General features: G+C 37.8%; 1 protein-coding gene across 1 annotated transcript; it reads right to left on the bottom strand.

The window, feature by feature from the left end:
• Positions 1–2,444: 2,444 nt before the first annotated feature.
• Positions 2,445–21,449, bottom strand: supt16h (SPT16 homolog, facilitates chromatin remodeling subunit). Its single transcript, XM_084712240.1, has 24 exons — positions 21,027–21,449; positions 19,174–19,266; positions 18,893–19,063; positions 18,177–18,329; positions 17,908–18,054; positions 16,615–16,766; positions 15,176–15,348; positions 14,661–14,751; positions 14,495–14,568; positions 14,220–14,332; positions 13,939–14,004; positions 12,620–12,718; positions 12,093–12,208; positions 10,195–10,348; positions 9,290–9,417; positions 8,392–8,654; positions 8,179–8,297; positions 7,771–8,009; positions 7,571–7,646; positions 5,556–5,725; positions 4,490–4,619; positions 4,178–4,304; positions 3,977–4,051; positions 2,445–3,363 (listed from the first exon to the last, which is right to left on the bottom strand). The coding sequence occupies exons 1-24, from the start codon at positions 21,090–21,092 to the stop codon at positions 3,263–3,265; spliced, it is 3,096 nt and encodes a 1,031-aa protein (XP_084568366.1). The 5' UTR covers positions 21,093–21,449; the 3' UTR covers positions 2,445–3,262.
• Between the last annotated feature and the right edge of the window lie 458 nt (positions 21,450–21,907).

The following is a 21,907-nucleotide window of genomic DNA, read 5'->3' on the forward strand; positions in this document are numbered from 1 at the left end:
GTCCCATCAGCTTTCTTCACACTGTTCTGTTTTCCTGCAACACAAACACAATTACCTTTCCTCAGACACTAAACAGAGTGTACAAAAATAGAAACAAGCTGACATTTCTAAATGTGATGCTATCTAACAGCTGTCATTAAGGTGTACAAAGCTCCAGGTAGAGGTGGAATGTGGTTCCATTTACTCAGACACTATAATTAAGCACAATTTGAGGTACTTGTACTTTACTCAAGAATGTTTAAGTTCATTTTGCTCAAGTGTTCATCAGTGATAATAACAGAATAACTCCTAGAAAAAATGTGTACACACACACACGTACACACACCTGACCACAATTAATGATTATTTTCAACATTTATTCATCAGTCTATTATTTTCTTAATTAATTGATTAGTTGTTTGGTCCATTAAATGTCAGAAAAATGGCAAAAAAATGTTTATAAAAGTCCAAGATGACATCATGAAATGTCTTGTTTTGTCCACAGCTAAAATATAGAGAGGGAGAGGAGTTAAAGAAACCAGAAAATATTCACATTTGAGAAGCTGAAATCAGAGAATTTAGACATTTTTTCTTCAAACGTGGCAATGGAAAATTATTAATCGATTATCAAAAGAGATGCAGATTGATTGTTTTATGGTTGAGGTTAGGTTTATTAGTTTGATCAGCAGTTCCTTCCTTTGCTGAGCACAATTTATTAACTGATTGATTTAAAGACAAAAATTGTGAAATTTTCACTCAGTGGAGCTTTTTTTTTCACCAGACCATGATAACTTGGTAACTCTGAAAATGTAAAGTAATTAATAAATAAAAAATAAACAGTATAAACACTGAAAGGAGCCATTCTACATGATTCTTTTGAGACTTTTATGACTGTGGTGTTTCTGCTTTAAATCATGTAAAGGATCTGAGAACACCTTAATGCAGCTGATTAGATTTAAGAGTAGTCAGCTGCAAATTTTCTGATTTGCTGCTGTAGTGACGTCTCTTAAAATGAAGATCCTTGCTGCAAGAATGAACTATTAATATCTCACTAAAGCACACACCTTTGCAGCTGACATCAAATATTGCTGTTTAAAGTATCAAACTCAATCATACAAGACAAAGACATTTTAGTGCATATCAACTCTTTACAAAATGGTCTTCACTTACCTGTAGCTGCTTCTTCTTAATCTGGATCTTTTCTTCTGTTCTGAGCTCCCACACTAAACTGTGAAAGAAATGGTATTACGTGAGGTAATTATCGTCACCAGACAAGTTTCTGGTCCTGAACACTTTCCTCCTTGCAAATGCTTTCTCCTGTCTGAGTGACATGACATGGTTTTCCAAAGCAGAACAGGTTTTGGTTGTAAAGCACAGGGAGCCTCAGGGGTTCATTAAGCCACAATTTACTTTTCAACACTCAAAGAGTTGAGCTACAATGTAAAATAGCTGAGTGACAATTTTATACAATATAGTTTCTTTTTTAGTTAGCTGGCAAACAACTTTACTGTTCAGTTTGCCAGAAAAAAAAGTTTATTTTTTAGTTAGCGAGCAAAGAATATAACATTTTCTCCGCATTTCTGTTTTACTTTTTAGTCAGCTAGCAAACAATTAAATGTTTTGTTACCTTTTTCGCTAGCTTTAAGGGTCAAAATCACACATGTATGGCTCAACACTTGGACAGTGACTTCTACCCTGTTAACCATGAATTCATTTATCCAGCTAGACCATTAGAAATCAAAACCATAACAATGGCGAGAGAGCCAGACGAGCAGTGACAGACCCTTTTCTCACTGCAGAGAACTGTACGGCGTGATTGGACTTCACCAGAACTGGAGATCTTAAGACTGACCTACTGTCAAACATTTAGAGGCACTGTTGGTGATTATTTCATTAACGCTCGTTCCCACACAGGTCAGATCTCCATGACCTTTCTTTCCTTGATGTTGAAGACAATTATAAAAATGAAGGAAAAATTACAGAGCATTATAAATCAAGTCTAAGGTGATATCTTGAGGTGTCTTTTGTCCAAACAGTCCAAAAGCACAAAACTACTCAATTTACAATGAAATGACAGAGAAAAGAAGCAAAGCGTTACAATGTAAAAGTGACTTACTGATTTAATATAAAAATAGTTTGATTCATTTTAATAATTAAGAAATTTCACTGACTAATTGTTTACTAATAATCAAAAATCCTGATGACATACGGAACACGCAGTCTGAAAAATTCTACTACAATCTAGTTAAAGTCTGAGACACTGCGGCAGGTATTTTTGGTGGGACAAGTGAGTCCCAGCTGTGTTTCATTCCTGGAAACAGTTTCCATTATCCTCTGTGCCATTTAGGGCTCCTAAAAAAAAAATCACACATTACGTAGAACTCAAGACGGCATCAACATTCTTGAACCTGCAGACAGAAGCAAGTTTAGGTTTTTAGAAAGAAGATACATCATTCAATACAAACTACAGTTCCTTTTAATTTTATTACAAAAACAGGATTTTCAGAATTAACAGTACAACAACGCATCTACTCAGAATAAACAAAAAAGGGAATAGAGAGGAGGACAAATGTGAGAGACAGTGTGTGTGTGTGTGTGTGTGCCTGTGTGCATTTACAAACCCCCATTTAAAAAAAGAAAGAATCAGAAAATGTATCTGCCCCCCTCAAAAAAAAGACAAATGTTCCATCTTATTAGCACAATTTAACAAACACTGAAGAAAACATGAGGGGAAAGTGAAACGTAGACAAGGATGTGGAGAGAACAGAAGATCAGGGTGAATCAGTTTCTCACTTTTTATATAAAATACTTGGCAGAGGATTTGTCAAGTGTGTTCTTTTATTACCCATTAGTTAAGAAACTCATCTTTTTTTAACAGAAAATAAACAATGCTTGCAATAAAAACCCATTTAAACACACATGCACACACACACACAAACATGAAACCCTGATGGATGGATGGAGATGGGGAGTGGAAACAAAAGAGAATGAGCAAGGAATGAAGAGAGGGAGGGAAAAAAAAGCTAATGAATGAAGTGTGAGTGTGTGTGTGTGTGTGTGTGTGTGACTGTCCTGCTGGTTCTTTCTTACCATTTGAACATGACACTTCACTGACCAACACAGAAATAAGGAGCCTCTACGTCTATATACACATTGTGTGTGTCTGAGTGTGTGTGTGTGTTTGTGTCAAGTGTACGAGTCAAAAGAGCCAGTTGGGGTAGAAGGAAAAGGTTGAGGGTCAACTAGGTTTGGCAGTATGTGTGTGCGCGTGAGAGAGAGACATTTAGGACCGCCGCTTCTTCTTGCTGGGCGGGGCTGATGACCGGACCTTCCTCTTCTTGTTGGTGGACGTGTCCTCATCCTCGTAGTGGCTCTCTCTGTCAGCTAGAGGGCGACAACAGGTAAAAATCAAGATTTTTAAATAAAAATACATCACTCTGGTGGAAGGAAATCAAAGAATACATTTATGTAAAACTTGTTGAATATGAAGCAGGATGATATTTTCATATCAACCTGAGAAAATTAGGTTTCTGAATCATAACATTTTGTTAAATTTGGAATTACTTGATGAAGCCTTTTATTTTGACTTCTATAGTCTTGGTTATGTGAGAGTAAACCACAAGAGTAATGTAGAAAGATATTAGTATTAAAAATTATTTATTATTGTGCGTGAATTAAAAATATTTGCACCATATCAGCACCGAATATCCACGTAGAGATTGCTAGTTTCCATTAATGGGTTATGTCTGAAAATTGCTTCACTTGCAAGAGGAGGGTAGACGTTTGTGATTTGTGAGATACACTCCAGGCTCTTAAAACAAAGCCTTGATCATTCAATGAAAAATGGCAATTTCAAGTTAAAAAAAATTAAACACAACATACTGAAAATCGAAGGAGCCAGTATGTGTCAAACCAAGTTCTTGTCAGGCATTTGATCAAACACGATTTTTGCGTCCTGCCACTCTGACAGTTGCACACATGTTCCACACATACGAACCTTTCCTGGCTTCTTCCTCCAGCTCGTCCCAGTCTTTGCCGCTCTCCTCCTCACTGCCGACTGACGCACTGTAATCTATGAGACACAACGGACAGTAAGAACTCCGTGTCTTAAATCCATCTCGGAGTACAACAGTTTCAGCAACAGGTTTGTGCCCATCACAGGTGTTAGACGAAAAAAGAAAACCTGCTAAAATCTTACCAGAGTCCTCCGTCTCCGAGTCGTAGTCCTCGTCACTGTCTTCCTCCTCATCCTCTTCTTCATCTGCAGATGGGTTGAACGTTTCATCCTCCATTTCCGACTCTGAATCTTCCTCTGCGCCACTTCCCTGAGACAAAACAAGACACAGAAAGAGGGATTTAATCACAAATATACATAATACAAGTGTTGTCTTTGTTTTAAGATACGACAGAAAATAGATTAATGGGAAAGGGTTGCAAAAACTGGTATGAACCATTACTTAATGCGCAAAGACATCAGTAACTACCAGATTATTTGTGCGCTTGAACGTACCTCGCTCTCTGGGTCCAAGAAAGACCAACCACCCTGCTCGAAGAACCCCTCAGGATCGTCGACGATGGTCTTCATGATCTTCGTCCAGTTCAGAGACTGGACTCCCTCTGTGTACTTGATGTCACACGAGCTGAGAGAAGACACAGAAAACATTTAAGAATACACAACTACAAGAGGTTACTCATCAGATCTTTGTCAGGCAACAGATGGCAAAGCACCTACTGCAATGCCACCACTACTGCCAGATGCAGCCAGTGGAAAGTTTTTAACAAAGTTTGTCTGTGTTGTATAGAGAAAGTTTTCATATATAGATGAACAACTTGTGTATTGAGTGCATATTCATTTGAGACATTTCACTATTTATTATGAACATTCTCTTATTTCTTTGGGGCATTTAGATAATTACTAACATTTTATTATTTATTGAGAACAATTTGTTCTGTATTCACAAATGTTTTATTATTTTTACTATTCATTTACAACATCTTGTTATTTATTGAGGACAATCATCTATTTATATGGAACAATTTGTTATGTGACGACTTTTTTTTTTTTAAATGTATTGAGAACAGTCAGTCATTTATTAAGGACATTCCGTTATTTATTTAAAACATATTTATTGAGAATAATTTGTCATCCAATGATAACAATTTGTTCTTTATTTATCATTTAAGCCGTCACCAGAATTTAATTCCAACAAGTAACCACTATTGTGTTTAATTTCTCATGTTTATTTAAATAAATAAATAAATAAATAAATAAATGCAATCCTGAAAATGGTTTCAGACTTAAGCAAGTTAGATTAAGTCAATTTTGTTGAGAAGTCTGTTCCTCTCTGGAATCTTTAGCGTTCCAATATGAAAGTTTCAAGTTCCAAGTAAAAGTTTTTTCAAGGTTTTTCAGAAATTATGATTGTCTGCTCAAAGATGTCTCATTGTTGGGGTGATTCACCAACAATAAAACACAGACGGGTCCAGTAGAATGTGAGATAAGCTGCAGATAGTACGTCCAGCCCCACTGATTACTTGATTATAAAAACATTTTTATTATTGCGTTGTCGTCTTACTTGAGCCACTCCTTGATGGGGTCGAGGGAGTTGACGGGCACGGCGTTGATCATGGTGACCTTCTTGTTGTAGTCTTTGTAGACGATGACCACGTCAAAGTTCTTCAGATGGAACTGCACCCGCTCAAAGTGGACCAACTCCACCTCATCCAGAGTCACCACAAATGGCGGCTGGATAAAGACAAAAAAAAAAAACATTAACAAAGAGAACTAAAGAAATAAATTTTTTTGGGTTAACCACATAAACACTGCAGAATTATTTGTGCACTAAAAAAAGCCTACAATGACAAAATGAAAGGCCTCTGCATATTTCTAGTTTCCTCTGATAAGAAACATTCATTGTAAGTAAACCGATTTCTATCATAATAATGGTGCGAATTGAGATGCAATAAACAAAATTAATCGCATGCTATATAATCTAAATTTTAATGGCATTGTCTCCATTATAACCATGATCCCACAGATAACTATGCCACTGAATGTCTTTTCTTGCTCTTTAACAACTGTACATGTAAATTTGATTTTTTAAAAATACAGAAATACAACAGTTTCTAAACACACACTCAGGGGTTTTGAAGTAAATCTTTCAGTAAACAATCAAAATGTCCAAAAGACAGGGTCTCAGCAGCTTTCATTAAGTTAAAGACTTTAAGACTTTTTTTAAGACCATTGTACTGACTGATTTCACGCCAGTACTGGCAAAAAAAAGGTTCAGTCTGAAATAGTGATTACTACTTCAAGGTTGGTTTCATTTTGTAGTTGTTTAAATCAACAATTTTTGTACCAAAACACATTTAAAAGAAAGACTTAAGTTAAATTCAACTTTATAAAAACAACAAACTTCATAATTAAATTTTTAAGATCTGTCAGAATCATATTTAAGACATATTAAGACCTTAAATTCAAATTACTGGCAGAAATCCTGAAATAAGATAAATGTTGCAAAAATATTACGATGGTAATAAACACCAAACATTCATATTCGACTGAAGGGCACCATGTTATACAGGCAAATTAATGGAGAATACAAGAGCCCTCAGAGTTTTGTGAGGTAACTTCAGTTTCGTCTGTCAGAGGAACAGAATGATCAAACACTCGCTGGTGTCACTTCTGTGATTCAGCCACTAGATGGCGACAAACAGCCTCAGCTCTCACCAAAGAGATTCATTCTGGCTGGACCAACATGGCTCGAGTGACTCCCCCCCTGAAGGATCACTGTGACTCCCAGTTGGTCAAAAGTTACAGCAGAAATATAACCAACTAAAATCTGCTGTTACTGGCGAACATAATATAAGCCTTGCTGAAATATTTTGGGAAGAACATTAAGAGTAACATCAATGTGACTCAGTTTCTGCAGGTTTTACCAAGTTAAATTTAAGACTCTGTAAGACCTTTAAGATCACTAGGAATGCAATTTAAGACTCATTTCAAGTCAAAGACAAAATTGAAAGATATGAAGGAAATCCCAGAATTACAACATTGAAAGAACTGTGTGTAATAGTAGCAGTAATAACTGGTTTCAAGTTAGTTTTGTTTTGTAGTCCCCCTCAAATATATGTAAACACATGATTATTGCAACTGTATAAACAATGTTAATCTCATAATCCAATCAAGGTTTAAGATCTATCTGAATTGTATTTGCCATTTTAAAGGCCAAAAATTTAGATTATTGGATTTAAGATGTTTTAAGGACCAGCAGAAACCCTAGAGAAGTTTGACTGCTACATTTTCCCAGAAATGGCAGACATACATCATTTCTATCATGATGTATTTAGAGTCAGTGGAAAGCTCAGAAAAGCCAAGATTATCCTGGATCTTTTGAAGACAACTTCCTCTTAATTTTACAAAGTTGATATTTGTATGACTATTGTTAATATTTACTAAAAGTAAAATAAAACAAAGTACAGTACAGGATCTGTTGGACAGATGAAATTAAGAAAAATAAATAGAAACACATTTCACGAATAAAAAAATAAGAGTCAAACACTGACAAATTAGCTCGACATGCTCACTCACCCATTCAGTCACATTGACAAGGGAACTGGACGTGGGTTGTAGGAGGCAGGTACTCCTGTAGGGGGCACCCTGGAACCTGGAAGAGAAAGACACACAGTCCACTTGCTTATACAGCTTCCACACACTCCACCCTCTCCTCATATTTTACACTCATGTCCGTTTTAGTAGCATTCACTTGAAGCAGAGTCAGATTCACTCACCCCAGGTCTCTGAAGGGCACCTCGAACTCCAGCTCTTCTTTAGTCAGCGTCTCTACCTTCTCGATGAAGTTCTTGAAAGCCGACTTGAGCTTGTGCCTCATCTCCCGCTCCATCTGCTCAGCGTACAGGTCGTCTCGGTCGTGCATGTGTTGGTGTTTGCCCAAGTCTGTGGTGATCTCGCCGACCTCTGTGTAGAACTGGACATCTGTGTGGCGTCGCTTACCAAACATGATGGCGTTCTGGGGGGCGGAAGAGTGATGCACAAAATTAAACATTAGCAATCCTAAAGATAGAGACGGCAATGCCACCACAACTTTACAAACAGATTTGTAAAGATGAAACAAGATATCAGACTGAAGCAGTTGTTGATCACTTGTGTCTGTAGCAGTGTTAAAGAAATTAACATACTTTGAGATGGAAGTGCAGTACGATGATCATCTCCCCGTCACATGGCTGGAAGATGGCGTGTTTGATGTTGTTGTAAAGAATGTCCACTTTATCTCCGCGGACTGACGTGAAGCGGAAACCTGCACAAGGAGAAGATCATTTATCTAAACTTGAAACGGTCCCAAGGTCTAGGCAGCACATACCAGACTCTTCACTCTATCTCTGCTTTCGCACCATTGGTATGTGCCTCCAATGAGCCCTGCATCCTCTTCTGTGCGATGTTGGGTCTGATGTAGAGGTCTTTGAGCTTGGGGTTGCTGCGGTTGAGGTTGATGACCAGCGAGTCCTGCTTGACGATGCCCTCCTTCTCCTTCTCTTCGGCCTCTCGCGTCTTGTAGCGCTTCTGTACCTCCTTGATGATGCGGAAAGCGTTCTGCAGGTTGGTGGAGGGCACTGAGGTGTCGCCGGGGGCTTTCAGGTTGGATGCTCGGTATGTGCTGAGTGGAAAAATGGAGTTAGGTTGTATGCAGGGCTAAAAAATTAATTGAAAAACACCACCATAGTCCTGCAGTGCTGCAAAGATGCTTTGGCCTAAAAATCTTCTCCAGAAGTTTAAAAAAAAAAATCATCACAATTTTTTCAGAAAATGTCAAGTCTCTTTGTCCTTGCTGCTTCTTCTGACGTTCAGAATCATTACCTTTTTGCCATTTATTCTGTAAAAGGGCAGCTTGCTCCATGCATGTGCATCTCCGTAATATGGCAGTGTTTATGTGCTGGCTCAGTCCCGAGACTCAATTTTTAAGTTCACACGTTTATGATAATTTAAATAAGACCAAATTTCAACATTTCTAGAAAAAACAAGAAGAAATTATGAAGTTTCTCTCAGTCCATCTATTTTCCAAAACATCACATTTAACTTGACAAATTTTGGGTTCCTGTTTAATTGCATTTGAAAATTAAATTTTCAATTTTCAAAAAGTCCACAGGTATTTTGAGATTGGAGTGAATTTTAACTATGCTAACAGCATTCAATAAATAATTAGTCCCTCGCAGAATTTAAGACTATTTAATACTTTTTAAAGGACCAGCAGCCAGATCTTTACTGTTTATTTTGAAAATAGTTAAGACTCACATTTCTTTAACAAATGTGGCGTCGGGGTTGGGGAAGATGTTTCCCTCCTGTCGTCCCAGAGAGCTGCCGGGGACGTAGAAGTTGATCCTCAGGTAGGTGTAGTCTCCTTCTACAGACATACTGATGTTCTAGATGGGGAGAGACAAGAAAGATCAAAAACATCAGTCAATATCAGGGTTCCTGCACCTTCTGCAAACTCAAATTCAAGCACTTTTCATGCATTTTCAAGATTTTCCATCACCTTTCAGCTGTGGTAAATCCCATTTATAAACATATATACTCAAAATGCTCATTTCATTTCTTCATCACTTTATATCAGATGTTATTGTGCGATAACCAAAATTATGTTTTGTGATAGTATTCTCTCTCCTTTTCAATTCAACACTCATTAAAGGATTTACCACACCTGTAGTTTGGTTTATTTGGTCTGGATCAAACAAAAAAAAGTCAACATTGTTGGATTTTAGCTCTGGTCCAGTTTGTGTACACACTGACTTTTCAAAAATGAACCAAGAGGAGGAAACATGAACTTTGACAAACAGAGCGGTTATTTGTTGACTGGACAGTGTCGATGATTGTCACCCTGCATCATCAGGACCCACATGGTGAAATAAAATTCCACTGACTGACAGAATTTTCTGCACTTTAATGCTTCTGGTGTGTATATTTAAAGGGACAGTTCACTCAAAAATGAAAATTCAGTCATCATCTACTCAGCCTCATGCTGACTGAGGGTCAGGTTTTTCTTTTTCCTGCACTTTTTTACGTTAGAAAGCTGGTCACTATTCACTTACATTGTTTGTGAGATTGTGCACCTGTACAAACCCTACAATATGAAACATGATTGTGAAATAAACACTGGTAACAAAAGCTGGTACTGACAGTTGAGGATGACCTTGACTTACCTTGATGGTGGCGATGTGGAACGGTGTGGCGATACCAAACACGGGCATGATGACAGTCTCGTACTTCTTGTCGATGAAGATCTTCATTTCTCTGATGTCTTTTTCTCTGGGCATCTGAGAGACGTTCTTATAGGACACGTTGGATTTTCTGGCCCTGAGAGGGAAAAACAAAAAAGAGAGTGGAGTTAATTAATGAGAAAAAATTTAATTACATGTGTGAATCCACAAATCCCTAAACTACTGTGGTCTTTGGGCATAATTTAAGAAACATCTATGCACTTGTTTAATAACTTACTGTTGTGGAAATAAAACAGGCCTTTGTCCATTATCAGTGGGGGTTTCATCATATTAAAATGATTCAAATGTCAGGCGATGTAAACAAAGGATAATTATTGCGAAGAAAAACCCTCAATTGCACCTCCACATATAAACACGACCCCACAGAGCTAAACCACAATGTTCCCTCCACTCACACACTTCTTTCCATGGTTCATTTTCCACCTTGATTCTCATTAAACAAACTGATACTACATATCAGCATATTATCCCACAAATCCCACATCAAGTTGTATTTGAGTTACAAAAAAATGATTTGCCTGCCCAGAGATGATCACTGATTTCTTATGTATATCTTGTTAATCAATTATATAGACCAAACTCAAGGCAACAGTGACATCAAGTGGTCAGAAGTAGGTAAATAACTCAATCATCAAAATTAATGTTGACATGTAATGAATAGGAGTGCTGAGAAAATCAAAACACTTGGCTTATAGCAATATTCAGTTTTGTGATCCTGTATCAATTCTCAAAAACACCTCATTGTGATACATGCAAAGATTTGTGGCAGTGGTTCATTTTGTGTTGTTTTTAAACCCCATCTTCTAGGTATTCTGTCTTCTAGGGTCATCAGAATACAATAACTGGAAAAATATCGATATTAAATACAATTTGATACCACAGTGGGAAAGTGAGACAACATCGAGGGCATGTAAGAGGGCAAACATTTTCGATTTTTAATTAAAAAATAAACATAAGGCTATAGCATGACAATAGCAAGTGAAATCGCTACTGGTAGTACAGAATCAATACCGTGGAAAATGAGTATTTATTAGGGATGAATATCTATTCAGATTTTATCAATGTTACCTTCCATAATTTGATGCAAAAACTCAATCCATGACATGTTGATATGTGGAAAAAGTCTTTTAGCTGGTTTAACTGGTAACTGTGGTTATCTCCTGAGCAAAGGAACAGCAGCTTGTCACTAAAATGAGAATAGCCGGCATGATCCACCGTAAATGTCAGCCAACTTTAAGTGAGCCTGTGTCAAAAGTTAACCGCTAACCCACTGCATCATCATTCTAGACAGGGGAACTCAGCTTGGACTTATGTTCACTCTGTCTGTCGTCTTGACTGCACGCTCGCATGGCTGCATTAGGAGGGGGTGCCGAAAAAAACATGGCAGCGCCATGTGGAGAAAAAGTCAACTTTTGGAGAAACGCGGCACTCACAGCCGTGTCCTCACTTGGTTCATTTCATGTACCGAGCTTTGACATCTGGCTGAAGGTTATGCTACTAAAGAGTGACATAAGAAGTTTTGTTCTGGCTGTGTCCATGTATTTGAGAGAGAGCGTGCAGGGTACATACTGAATGGGGAGAAAGTCCACTGAATGAGAAACAAAATGCTATTTTCTGATTGTTTCACAGTGGTTATGTTTTTATGGCACAACTAAACACCCCCGACAACCTTGTGGCTTGTTTTCAAGCACTGACAGCTATGCCATAGCCAAACTATCGAGTTTGTATTTGTAAAGATCAACATGCCCTGATAACTGTTATTTTCACTTTCAAACTTGTTTCACATGTGAAATTTCTGACTTCTAAGTATTTTGACTCACTTTTGAATCTGCTGTTCTCCTTTCTGCTCAGTCAGACGCCGCTTGGCTTCTTCATTCAAGTGATTGGCCAACTCTTTCTGGTGGGCTCGCCTCTTCTCCTCCGCCGTCATCTCATTCTGAGTTTAACAACAGACACAACTAAGTGATCACAAACAGACACCAGAGTCTACAGTTTTGTTTTTTTCAGACAAAGAATGGGAAAAAATAACATACATGCAGAATACAGATATGCGTTACTTGGGATGGTCAGAAAAAAAGAGGTCATACACACAAAAAAAACCTCACGCAAATTAAAAAAAAAAAATTAAAGACAACTTTTCCCATCAGAAGGTGGATTTTTACAACTGAATCAGTTCTGCTGATGAGATTTTAGAAGAAATAATGAATACTTACCTTCCCAAGTAGCTGGCAGAGTACAAAAACATTCACACTCTTAGTTATTAACACTCTGTCAAGGTGGCACATTAACACTGATCACCAGTCACATATTTAACCACCTACATGTATACACATCCATCCATACTCACCCTTGTTCTGTCTGCGAGCAGGGCGGCACTGCGGGCTCCCTTCCCCAGCAGCTCCTCAGCATCATCTCCTTCCTCCTCCTCATCCTCCTCATCGTCATTCTAGGAAACATGAACACGAGGCACATTAACAGATGCACAAACACTCAGTGTTTCATCATAGGCAGCTAAGATGACCATGAACACAGACACTGAAATACTGAACAAATCATGAAAATAATATGAGCACAGGTTGATTGTTCTTTTGTTAGATTATACCTGAACAAAATCTCAGATAAAGCACTGGATAAATCTTGAAGTCACTTTAAGCTACTTGCAAAAAGTCATTACAGGCCAATGGATGCAGACTGAGCCTCGAACCAAGAACGACTGATCTGCAATAGTCAACCGTAAACTGTCAAATACGGACCAGGATCTTCATGTACCTCAACTGCAGAGGGTACCAGGCTTTAATTTAAAGCAGGCCAGTATTAGAGACATGCAGGCCTGAATGAGAGACATGTCTTTACTTATAGCCAGAAAAGCATCATGTGGGTAGTTGTGGTTGTCATCTCCATGCCACCTCTGTCTTTTTTTTTCCCCATCACAGTGAACCAAACAATAAATAATCTATATTGTAAAACGAATATTCAAGTCAACTTAATTAAACAGCACATTTCATACAGCAAGTATTAACTCAGTGTGGTTTAAGATACATTGTACATGACAAAAATCAAACAGCATACAAGAGTATTACACCTGAAAACAAATAGCACATAATATAAAAACAAAGATAAGGTGTTAACATTATTCTTAAAAGACAGATTGTAACAATAATACGTATTTCTCCATTCCCAAAATTAATGCCACAGCTCAAACCTATAATCACAACTCTGATCAACAAACAAGATTAACTGTACCAATGACAAGATATAAGATACATTTTGGTGTTGATGTGGCAGGTCACCAAATATGGTGCAAACTAGGTCAGATACACGTAGAATAACATGTGATTTTAATCCCCAATCCCAGTAAATTACTGTTCTAAGATACAGAAATGTATATAATGTTTAGTTAGTATGCATAGTGCATAAAGCTCCAGGAGTTTATCCACCCGTCTTTGAGAAAATACTGTAAACTGCACAATGTTGTTGCTCAAGTCAACCTACTCATTTACCTTCAAAATGTCAGTATGGTGTCAAAATGAAATGAGTTGGAAAACTGATGTTGAATATGGATTAACGAGCATCATGTAAACAGTTTTAGAAAAACAAATAGTTAACAGTTCAGCATCAACTTATTGCCATTGAAAAAAAAATGAAATGAAGAGCAAAGACACCTACCTTCAAGAAGATTCCCACATTTTTTATCTTTTTCTTGACTGGTGTGAGTATCGTGGCAGCCTCTTCCTGTTACACAAACATTTCAGGTTGCAATAAACATGTTGTGTAAGTAGATGCTGTGACGTTGCAGTGATGGTTTATAATGTTAAGGGCACATGTTTTCTACATAACCAATCAGAGAAATTTTCAAAAATGAAAAATAAAATTATCTTATTTAAAAAAACAAACAAACTCTTATTTAGGAGATGCTGCATTCAAGTGTCTTTTCGTCACCATCTCACCTCATTGATCTGTACTGTGTCACCGATAAACAAGGCGTACTTCTTCTGCTCGTCCTTTTTGCCGTCTTTATTTATGAGGTCAGCAAAACCCAAACTGATACTCAACACCATGCCTGGGACGGACACACACACACACACACACACACACACACACACACACACACACACACACACTTATATTATTTTCTTTAATAAATACAATATATTTAAGAGTTGTGATATTAAAGCTAAACTAAATGTTACTATAACTGTCAAATACAAAGAAAAATTCTCACCTTTTTTCAGTTTGTACTGGTTTTTAGCATTCAAAACCAGGGAGCCTTCCCTGAACTCAATCCCCATTGCAAAGCTACAAACAAGGACAACAAATTTAGATATGAAACAGGTGTGGATGTGTGTGAGAGTACATGGAGGAAAAAGATTGAATTTCTGCAAATTTACCCAAGGTTTTTGGTCAGCTTTGAAACAAGGTCTGCCTTCTCTTTCTTTACGTACTCCAGAACAGTATTGTAGGCCTCGCAGATTTTTACACCTGAGGAGGAGAGAGAAAGTGTTTATAACAGAAATGCACACAGATATGCTCAAAGTTGCTCTTTTTATTGTTATCAGTTGCCTCACGGCTTATAAGAACCCCCTTCAATTAATTCTAGAACTGCAAGGATTAGTTGTTTTGTTGTTCAGTTGTTCAACAAAACATGAATCTGTAATAATTCTGAGAGTTGACTAATTGTTTTAAGCATTTTTCAACCAAAAACGACAAATATTTGCTGTGTTAAGCTTTTAAAAAGTGAGGATTTGAAGCTTTTTTTTAATCAAATCTGATACTTTGTTTTTGTTTGACTTAAAACAAGCATTTCGGAAACATGACCTTGGGTATTTTTCCTCAAAGATTCATCAAAACTATAAGCCACTAACATGATATTTGGCTTACACTCCCAGGGTGCTCCTGAACCCACCGTGTTTGAGCTCTTTGAGCAGCTCCTCCTCCACCTGCAGCAGGAAGTTGTAGTTGTCCTGCATCTCCTGAGGGGGGTCTACCATGAGGGTGCGCACCAGGTTGGAGCAGTACGACTTGTAGCGGATCCCCATAGCACACGTGATGGCACCGAAGTGCATGTGGTTCTTATCACTGGAACAGAAAGAAGTGGCGTCTGTTTGAATGATGATCAGGGTGAAACTGTATGATTGTCTTATCTTTTCCCTGCTTTCAGTCTTGTTACTCTATGATCACAGTGTTGTGGATTTAGCTTCATGTTTAACAGACAGTGGTATTGTTTCTGTCATCCAGCTCCTATTTCCCGAAATTCCTTTAAGAGCAACTGCAAGCCTTTTTATACACACATACATAGTTATGACATATATTTTATGTTCTATAATCTTTTTCTGAAAATCTTGCAACAAGCTTTTCAAATTTTAAAGCTGAAACAATTTTATTCAGTTAACCAATTTGTCGATCCTACGGTTATGGTTGTCACGATATTAAGATCTGCACTTATACAATTATGGAAAAAAGAATTTACGAAAGATATTTTCACAATCTGTGGATTATATGAAATAATAATTATGCAGTCAGTAGGATTTATCTTTAATTTTGTTTATTGTGTGTTTTGTCTCTCTTTTTTGCACTCAAAACACAAGTGCAGGGAAGTGGAGAGAGCCCAAAAAGTATAATTACACTTTATGGATATTGAAAAAAATGTGTGCTTGTGCGAGGCATTGGAGAAAGGAGATGTGTGTTATTGACATGATATCAATATTTAATTTTTAAATATGACAGTTATCTTCACTTTGGTATACTGCGATATCCCACATCCAATAATTGAAAATTCTCCCTCAGTCTAATGCTAATGACTGTTTGTTTGACATAGTTAAGATCAAAATTGTCATATTTTCACAAAACCTATCATCAATATTGAATCAGCCTGCCAGGATACTACATTTAATGACAGAACCATACCATGTGCACCATATTACACAGAGGCTCCATCATCTTAACATGACAGCAACTGTGTAATGCTTCACAGATGGTCATTTTTTGTGTCATTACTCATCAAAGCTGCTGCTGCTTAATCAGTGTGGTGCTGATGTCACTGGTTGCTCTCAAATCACAAAGTTTGGTTTCCTTTTTTTAATGTGTGTGTGTATAATAGTTGAAATTATGGTACAAATACAGTAATTATTGTACATCTGGCAACAAAAGTCAGACAAGCAATCTTAAGACACAACCTCAGTCTTCATTTTTCACCATTTTCTAACATTTAATAAACCAAAAAAAAATATGGAGAAACTAATCAGCAGATTAACTGATAATGAAAATAATCATTAGTTGCAACCCTAAAAAAAGACAGCTTTAACCAAACACGTGACTCTCTGCTAAGGTGACGTGATGAGCTACCTGATGACGCTGAACTTGAGGCTGTAGTTCCCTCCGCTCTGGATGATGGGAGGATAACACATCTCCACGGTGGAGGGATCTGCACCACCCAGGTACTTCTTCTCCTCGATGGCCTTCTCCACCGACTCGGCCAGTTTGCTGTGACGCACTTTCTGTTGGGTGGAGGAGGTTCAACACTAGTGAATTGCCTTATATCAAAAATCTGGGGCAAAAAAAAGCAAAGATAACACACATACACAGAGATTGTATGTATGAAATAGCTTGATTAGTGATGGATTAGTATAGTGTGACAGTGGAGGTAGGACTAGATAGGCATGTTGCTTCTTCCTTCTCCTTTTCGGACGGGAAACAGTTTTGGTTTCTCATTGTAAGTTTGCCAATTATTCATTGTTTTGTCTCTGTTTTGTAAGTTTTTTTTCCCCACTACAAGACATTTTATTTTTTAAATGTTCAAAATAAAAAAATAAAAATAAATAAAATAAAAAATAAATTATGACTATGCTGACGAAGCAACTTTTGAATCTAGCTAGCAAACAATGTTAACTTTTTTTGTTATGTTAGCTAGCAAACAATGTAACATTTTAACTTTTAGCTATGCCAGCTAACAATTAATGGAACATTGTGTTAAATTCCTTGCTAGCAAACAATGGAATCTTTCTGTTTACTTTTAGCTAAGCTAGCTAGCAAACATTTTAGAAGAATACAGAGCAGCCGAAAGTTAATAATTTCCCCTCGTATTTTAGACTTGCTAAGTCCTGACAGCACTCAAATCTATTCTTTATTATTTAGGGCATTTATTCATTTTGAGTAAGCAAGCATCGCCATATTGATTAGCTCTAATTTCAGTTTACATTTTTATCTCTACAATCAATCAAAGCAGGAACTACAACACAATCTCATTTTGCAATCTTGTTATAAATGACAAATCATCATTTTATTCTTGTATAAACAGACAAGGATTTCCTACCTCAGATTACTTTTTAATTGTGCACCAAAGCACAATTTTAAAAAGTTTAATTTTAAATCTGGACTTACTCATTTTACACCTAGCTTTGTAAAGCTAGGTGTAAACTGCTGCTGCAACACAGACTAAGGGATAGCTGCCACGGTAGAAACAGTACTGCCAAATATTTCTAATATTGTACAGTGTACACAAGTATTTTGCCCAACACTAGTTCAGAATTACAAACAGTATGCCACAAAAATCTTCCGTTATTCCAGTACAAAATACCAGCTTTAATCCAGTAAATCAGTATTAAAATCAAAAGTGAATCCACTGTTCCTTCTCCTCACCTCATCAGCATCAACAATCTCCATTACGCGTTCCTTGAAGAACTTGGAGTAAACCTCGCTGGTGATGGCCGCTGCCTTCTTCATCAGGCTCAGCTCTCCATCTTCCTTCACCGCCATTGTGTATGCAACCACGGCGCTGATGTCAACCTGGAGACGGGACGCAAAGCAGAAAGGGACAAGTATTAGAGAGATACAAGACTCCCACTCTTTATTCCAGCTTTTAGATGTTAAAAATCCAACTTCAAATGACACTTTGGGTCATGTCTTACCTTCTCCAGCCCCTCAGCTGTGATTGTGTCGTTCCAACTCTTCATGTAATCTCCAGGGAATTTGTCCTTGCTAAAGATGCCCACCGTCTTGCCTTCTTTGCTGCCTTTGATCGCCTCAATCATCTTGTCAAAGTTGGCCTTGTTGCTTTCATTCTGAAAGACACCAGTGGCAATAAGTGTTAATCTGATTTTCTCTGACAAGGGCCAACATAAAGAACAAGAGTTTAAACCTTACTTGCTATTGCAACACTAGCTTGAAGTTCAAATCATATCCATAAACCAAAGAGGCTCACATTCTGCAAAAGAACTTTTCATTTAATTGTATTTTACTTAAATTATTACTGCATATAGTTGGGATGAACAATTTAATGGAAATTAAGAGTCTGACTATTATTTTATGATCAATTATTTGTCTTGGTGATTTGAGAGGTGTGGAAAGGGGAAAAAAGCCTTTTATAAGTGTGAGCTTTCAGGAAAGAAATGAAAAGTTCATAAATAGAAAGTCTGACAAAGTACTTTAAACTGATGTGTGCAGAGAACCAAAAGATGTTTTAAAATTGCTGAACAAAACACAGAAGAGGAAGCATCAACTCTTGTTTCCCGTTTCAGAAAAGCTCTATCATTAACAAATCACACCATCATATCTTTAATTAACTGGTAGATAATTAAACAAAGTTTGTATTGGGCTGTTACCTTTGTGTTTTTACATAGGTTACCTTTTCTCTGGTCAGCAGTGTGATGGGTGGGACCCCGTTGGCGTTCTCGTTGCCTTTCGTTACAGCCACCTGTTTGAGGAAATCCACCTTCTTCTTGCTGGCAAGGAAGATGATTTTGGTGTCACAGAACACCATGATGGTGTCTGTCAGCTCATAACCAAACAGCCATGTCTGAGAACAAGAAGAAACCAAAAGATTTGTAATTATACTCAAACTAAACTAAATCCAGAAAAAATGAGACATAAAAGGCCCAGACAGTTTCCACAAGGATGCAATCTTACCTGTATGGCTGTGGATTTGGCGTACACAATCTCCTCGTCCACTCCAACCGACACCACAATGGCATCAACTTTGCCAAACTCATCTTCTCCTTTCTAGAAATCACACAAAACAAGTACATGTGAAAATTTAATTATCAGTTATTCTGTAGGAAGAGTGCTCATTTAAGTTGTTAAATGAATAACCCTGGTGTGTGAAGACAGGTAGCTAGCTAGTTTTGCTAGCATCATTGAAAAGTTGATATGTACCACTCATAGCTTTCATCAGGGTCAATTTACTCCCAAGACAAACCTTATTGACCCTGTTTTATGACATATTATGCAAACGATTTCACAGTGTTAACATTTTGGTCTTATTGAACTCGCAATACAACCCATATCACCCTGAGCAGCCAAAATGGGAGTAATCTTAGGAATGCCTGAACACCCCTGCAGCTTTATTCTGTTTGGAGTTGCTATTTTACATGCATTAAAGCCCCATGTCCCTGAAGCATAATTTAATACAGGGGAGACACATGCATCATAAAGTTGTGCATAAATAGAATATCCTAGATCTTTCAATATTATAAACTTGTTGGTAGTAATCCTAAAACATAATATACATTCTATAAAATACTGACACACTGACAGGGACCATTTTACAGTACTATGAGTACTTTTACTTTTCATACTTTTAAGTATGTTTCTTGATAATACTAACTTTTTACTTCAGCACTGTCTTTTCGTTATAGTGCATTATTTCTTTTACAGTGTATTATTAGTATTTTAACTTCAGTAACACTGCCAACACTGGTTGTAATACACATGAAACGTTCTTTGATACGTTGTGAAAGCCCTTCATCACACTGCACATCTGAGTGACTGGGCAGCAAAAGCAAACTCAAATCAAAATACAACTTCTGAAAATGAGTTTCAGACTTAAAAAGTTGTCACAATGTTACATAAAGTACTTTGGAATATTTAAAACTATATAAAGTAATTTCCAGAGCCTACTGGCATCCTGCACATGCTACCGGGATGCTGGCGTTATTCTGATGCTAATTAGCCAGCTAAAATTAGCATGTAGCGAACGATTCCAGTGCAACCAGACAGTAGCGTGTAACAGCTTGGCAGACATATGTCAAGCAAGTGGTAATACGTAGTTAAAATATTTGTGTGATCACTTTAGCACGATTTCTCTAGTAAAATTAACAGACGCTGGTCCACTAGTTACACATTTAGCTTCGTGGCTAGTAACTTAGCTCGTTGGCAACGGTCGTGTGGAGAAGGGAACCCTGGATTTTTAAAACTCTCGCGAGGCTTGAGCGCGTTATTTCTTCACTGTGCACCTTACATAAACTAATTATGTTCTATACTATGACAAGGCAATGGTTAAGATTTGGCTATTTTTAGAGACCAAAAACCCCGAACACTTCGTTAGTGTTGGGGAAAGAGCACAGTTGAGTTTAAATGATAACTCTCGCGAAATCATTCGCAGGTCTGGAGTTCCCTTCTTGACACGATCAAGCAGGCTAGCTAACGTGGTGAATGTGGGATGATTGGTGTGCTAACAGAAGTTAGCTAGCCTGTTTGGAGATGTTTCAACATTATCTCGTTTCAAATAAACATGTCCGGTTGGAAAGGGGTTTCAGTGGAAATAAAGCTAGGCAAATCCAGCAGCCTGAGGCCTGTCCCTCGCCTGGCTGTCGGCGCTGGATGCGGCCACAGAAACATCACCGCTCACACCGACAACAGACTCAACTCGCTGGGCAGAAAAACGCGGCTAACATCTTCCAGCAACACACTTTCTCTACATTAAAACTACACACAGCAGACCCCCTAACTCCAGCACACGCTTCAAATCGTCCATTTCTTACCTTCCAGTTGCTGTATAATCTCTTGATCCGACGGTAGTACGCTTCCTTGTCCAGGTTTACCGCCATGGTGAGTCCTGTGTTGCAAACTCCAGCTCCCGGCTTCGCTTCTCAGCAGGCCGGAAGATGATGATGATGATGATGATGAGTGTCAACTAACAATAACGCTACTTTCTCTCCACGCCTGCTGAGATCCACGAACCACTACGAGATGCTGCTGCTTCCAGTATAATTTTACCAGAGGCCTTTTCCACTCAGGACTTACGCAAAACAAACCACGCAATAACCTTAATAAGCGATTAAAATACACAAAATTATTAAAATATAATGTAATTTGGCTTTTCGCCACACTCACAACCACGCACACACCAATCTGTTATAATTAAGTCCTCACTCCCCCCTCCTTTCCTTCCTCCTGTGCTTCTTTTTCCTCTCCCTCCCCCTCCGAGTCTTCACATCAGCTTTTTTTAATAAACAAACGTAATTTGAAACTGTAATGGCGCCTAACACCGCCTACTTACTTGATTCTAATAAATGTGTTTGATGGAAAAGAGAAAAAAATAAACGTTATGAGTGCTTGGTGAATCCACGTCCTCCTTTTGTTACTTTGTAATTTTATTTAATAGCCTGTGGCGCATTTTAATGAATTTGTAGCGCTGCACTGCGCAACAGCACCCCCTATCTCATGTTGACCACGCTGCTTTTTCCCGCCATGGTGGGTTTTCCCGCCATCGTCATCAAACGCTGTTACTGGCGCGGGTCTCGCGATAGAAACAGCAGCAATGAGATCGCCTTTTTCTGCCTGTCTATGAGGCTTTACATGGTGACATAGGGCACCAAAAAAAAAAACCATTAAAGAATAAGTATGTAAAAAAATTGGAGAT

This window comes from Lutjanus erythropterus, chromosome 23, assembly GCF_056507025.1.
Source record: "Lutjanus erythropterus isolate fLutEry1 chromosome 23, fLutEry1.hap2, whole genome shotgun sequence".
Classification (NCBI taxonomy): domain Eukaryota; kingdom Metazoa; phylum Chordata; class Actinopteri; order Lutjaniformes; family Lutjanidae; genus Lutjanus; species Lutjanus erythropterus.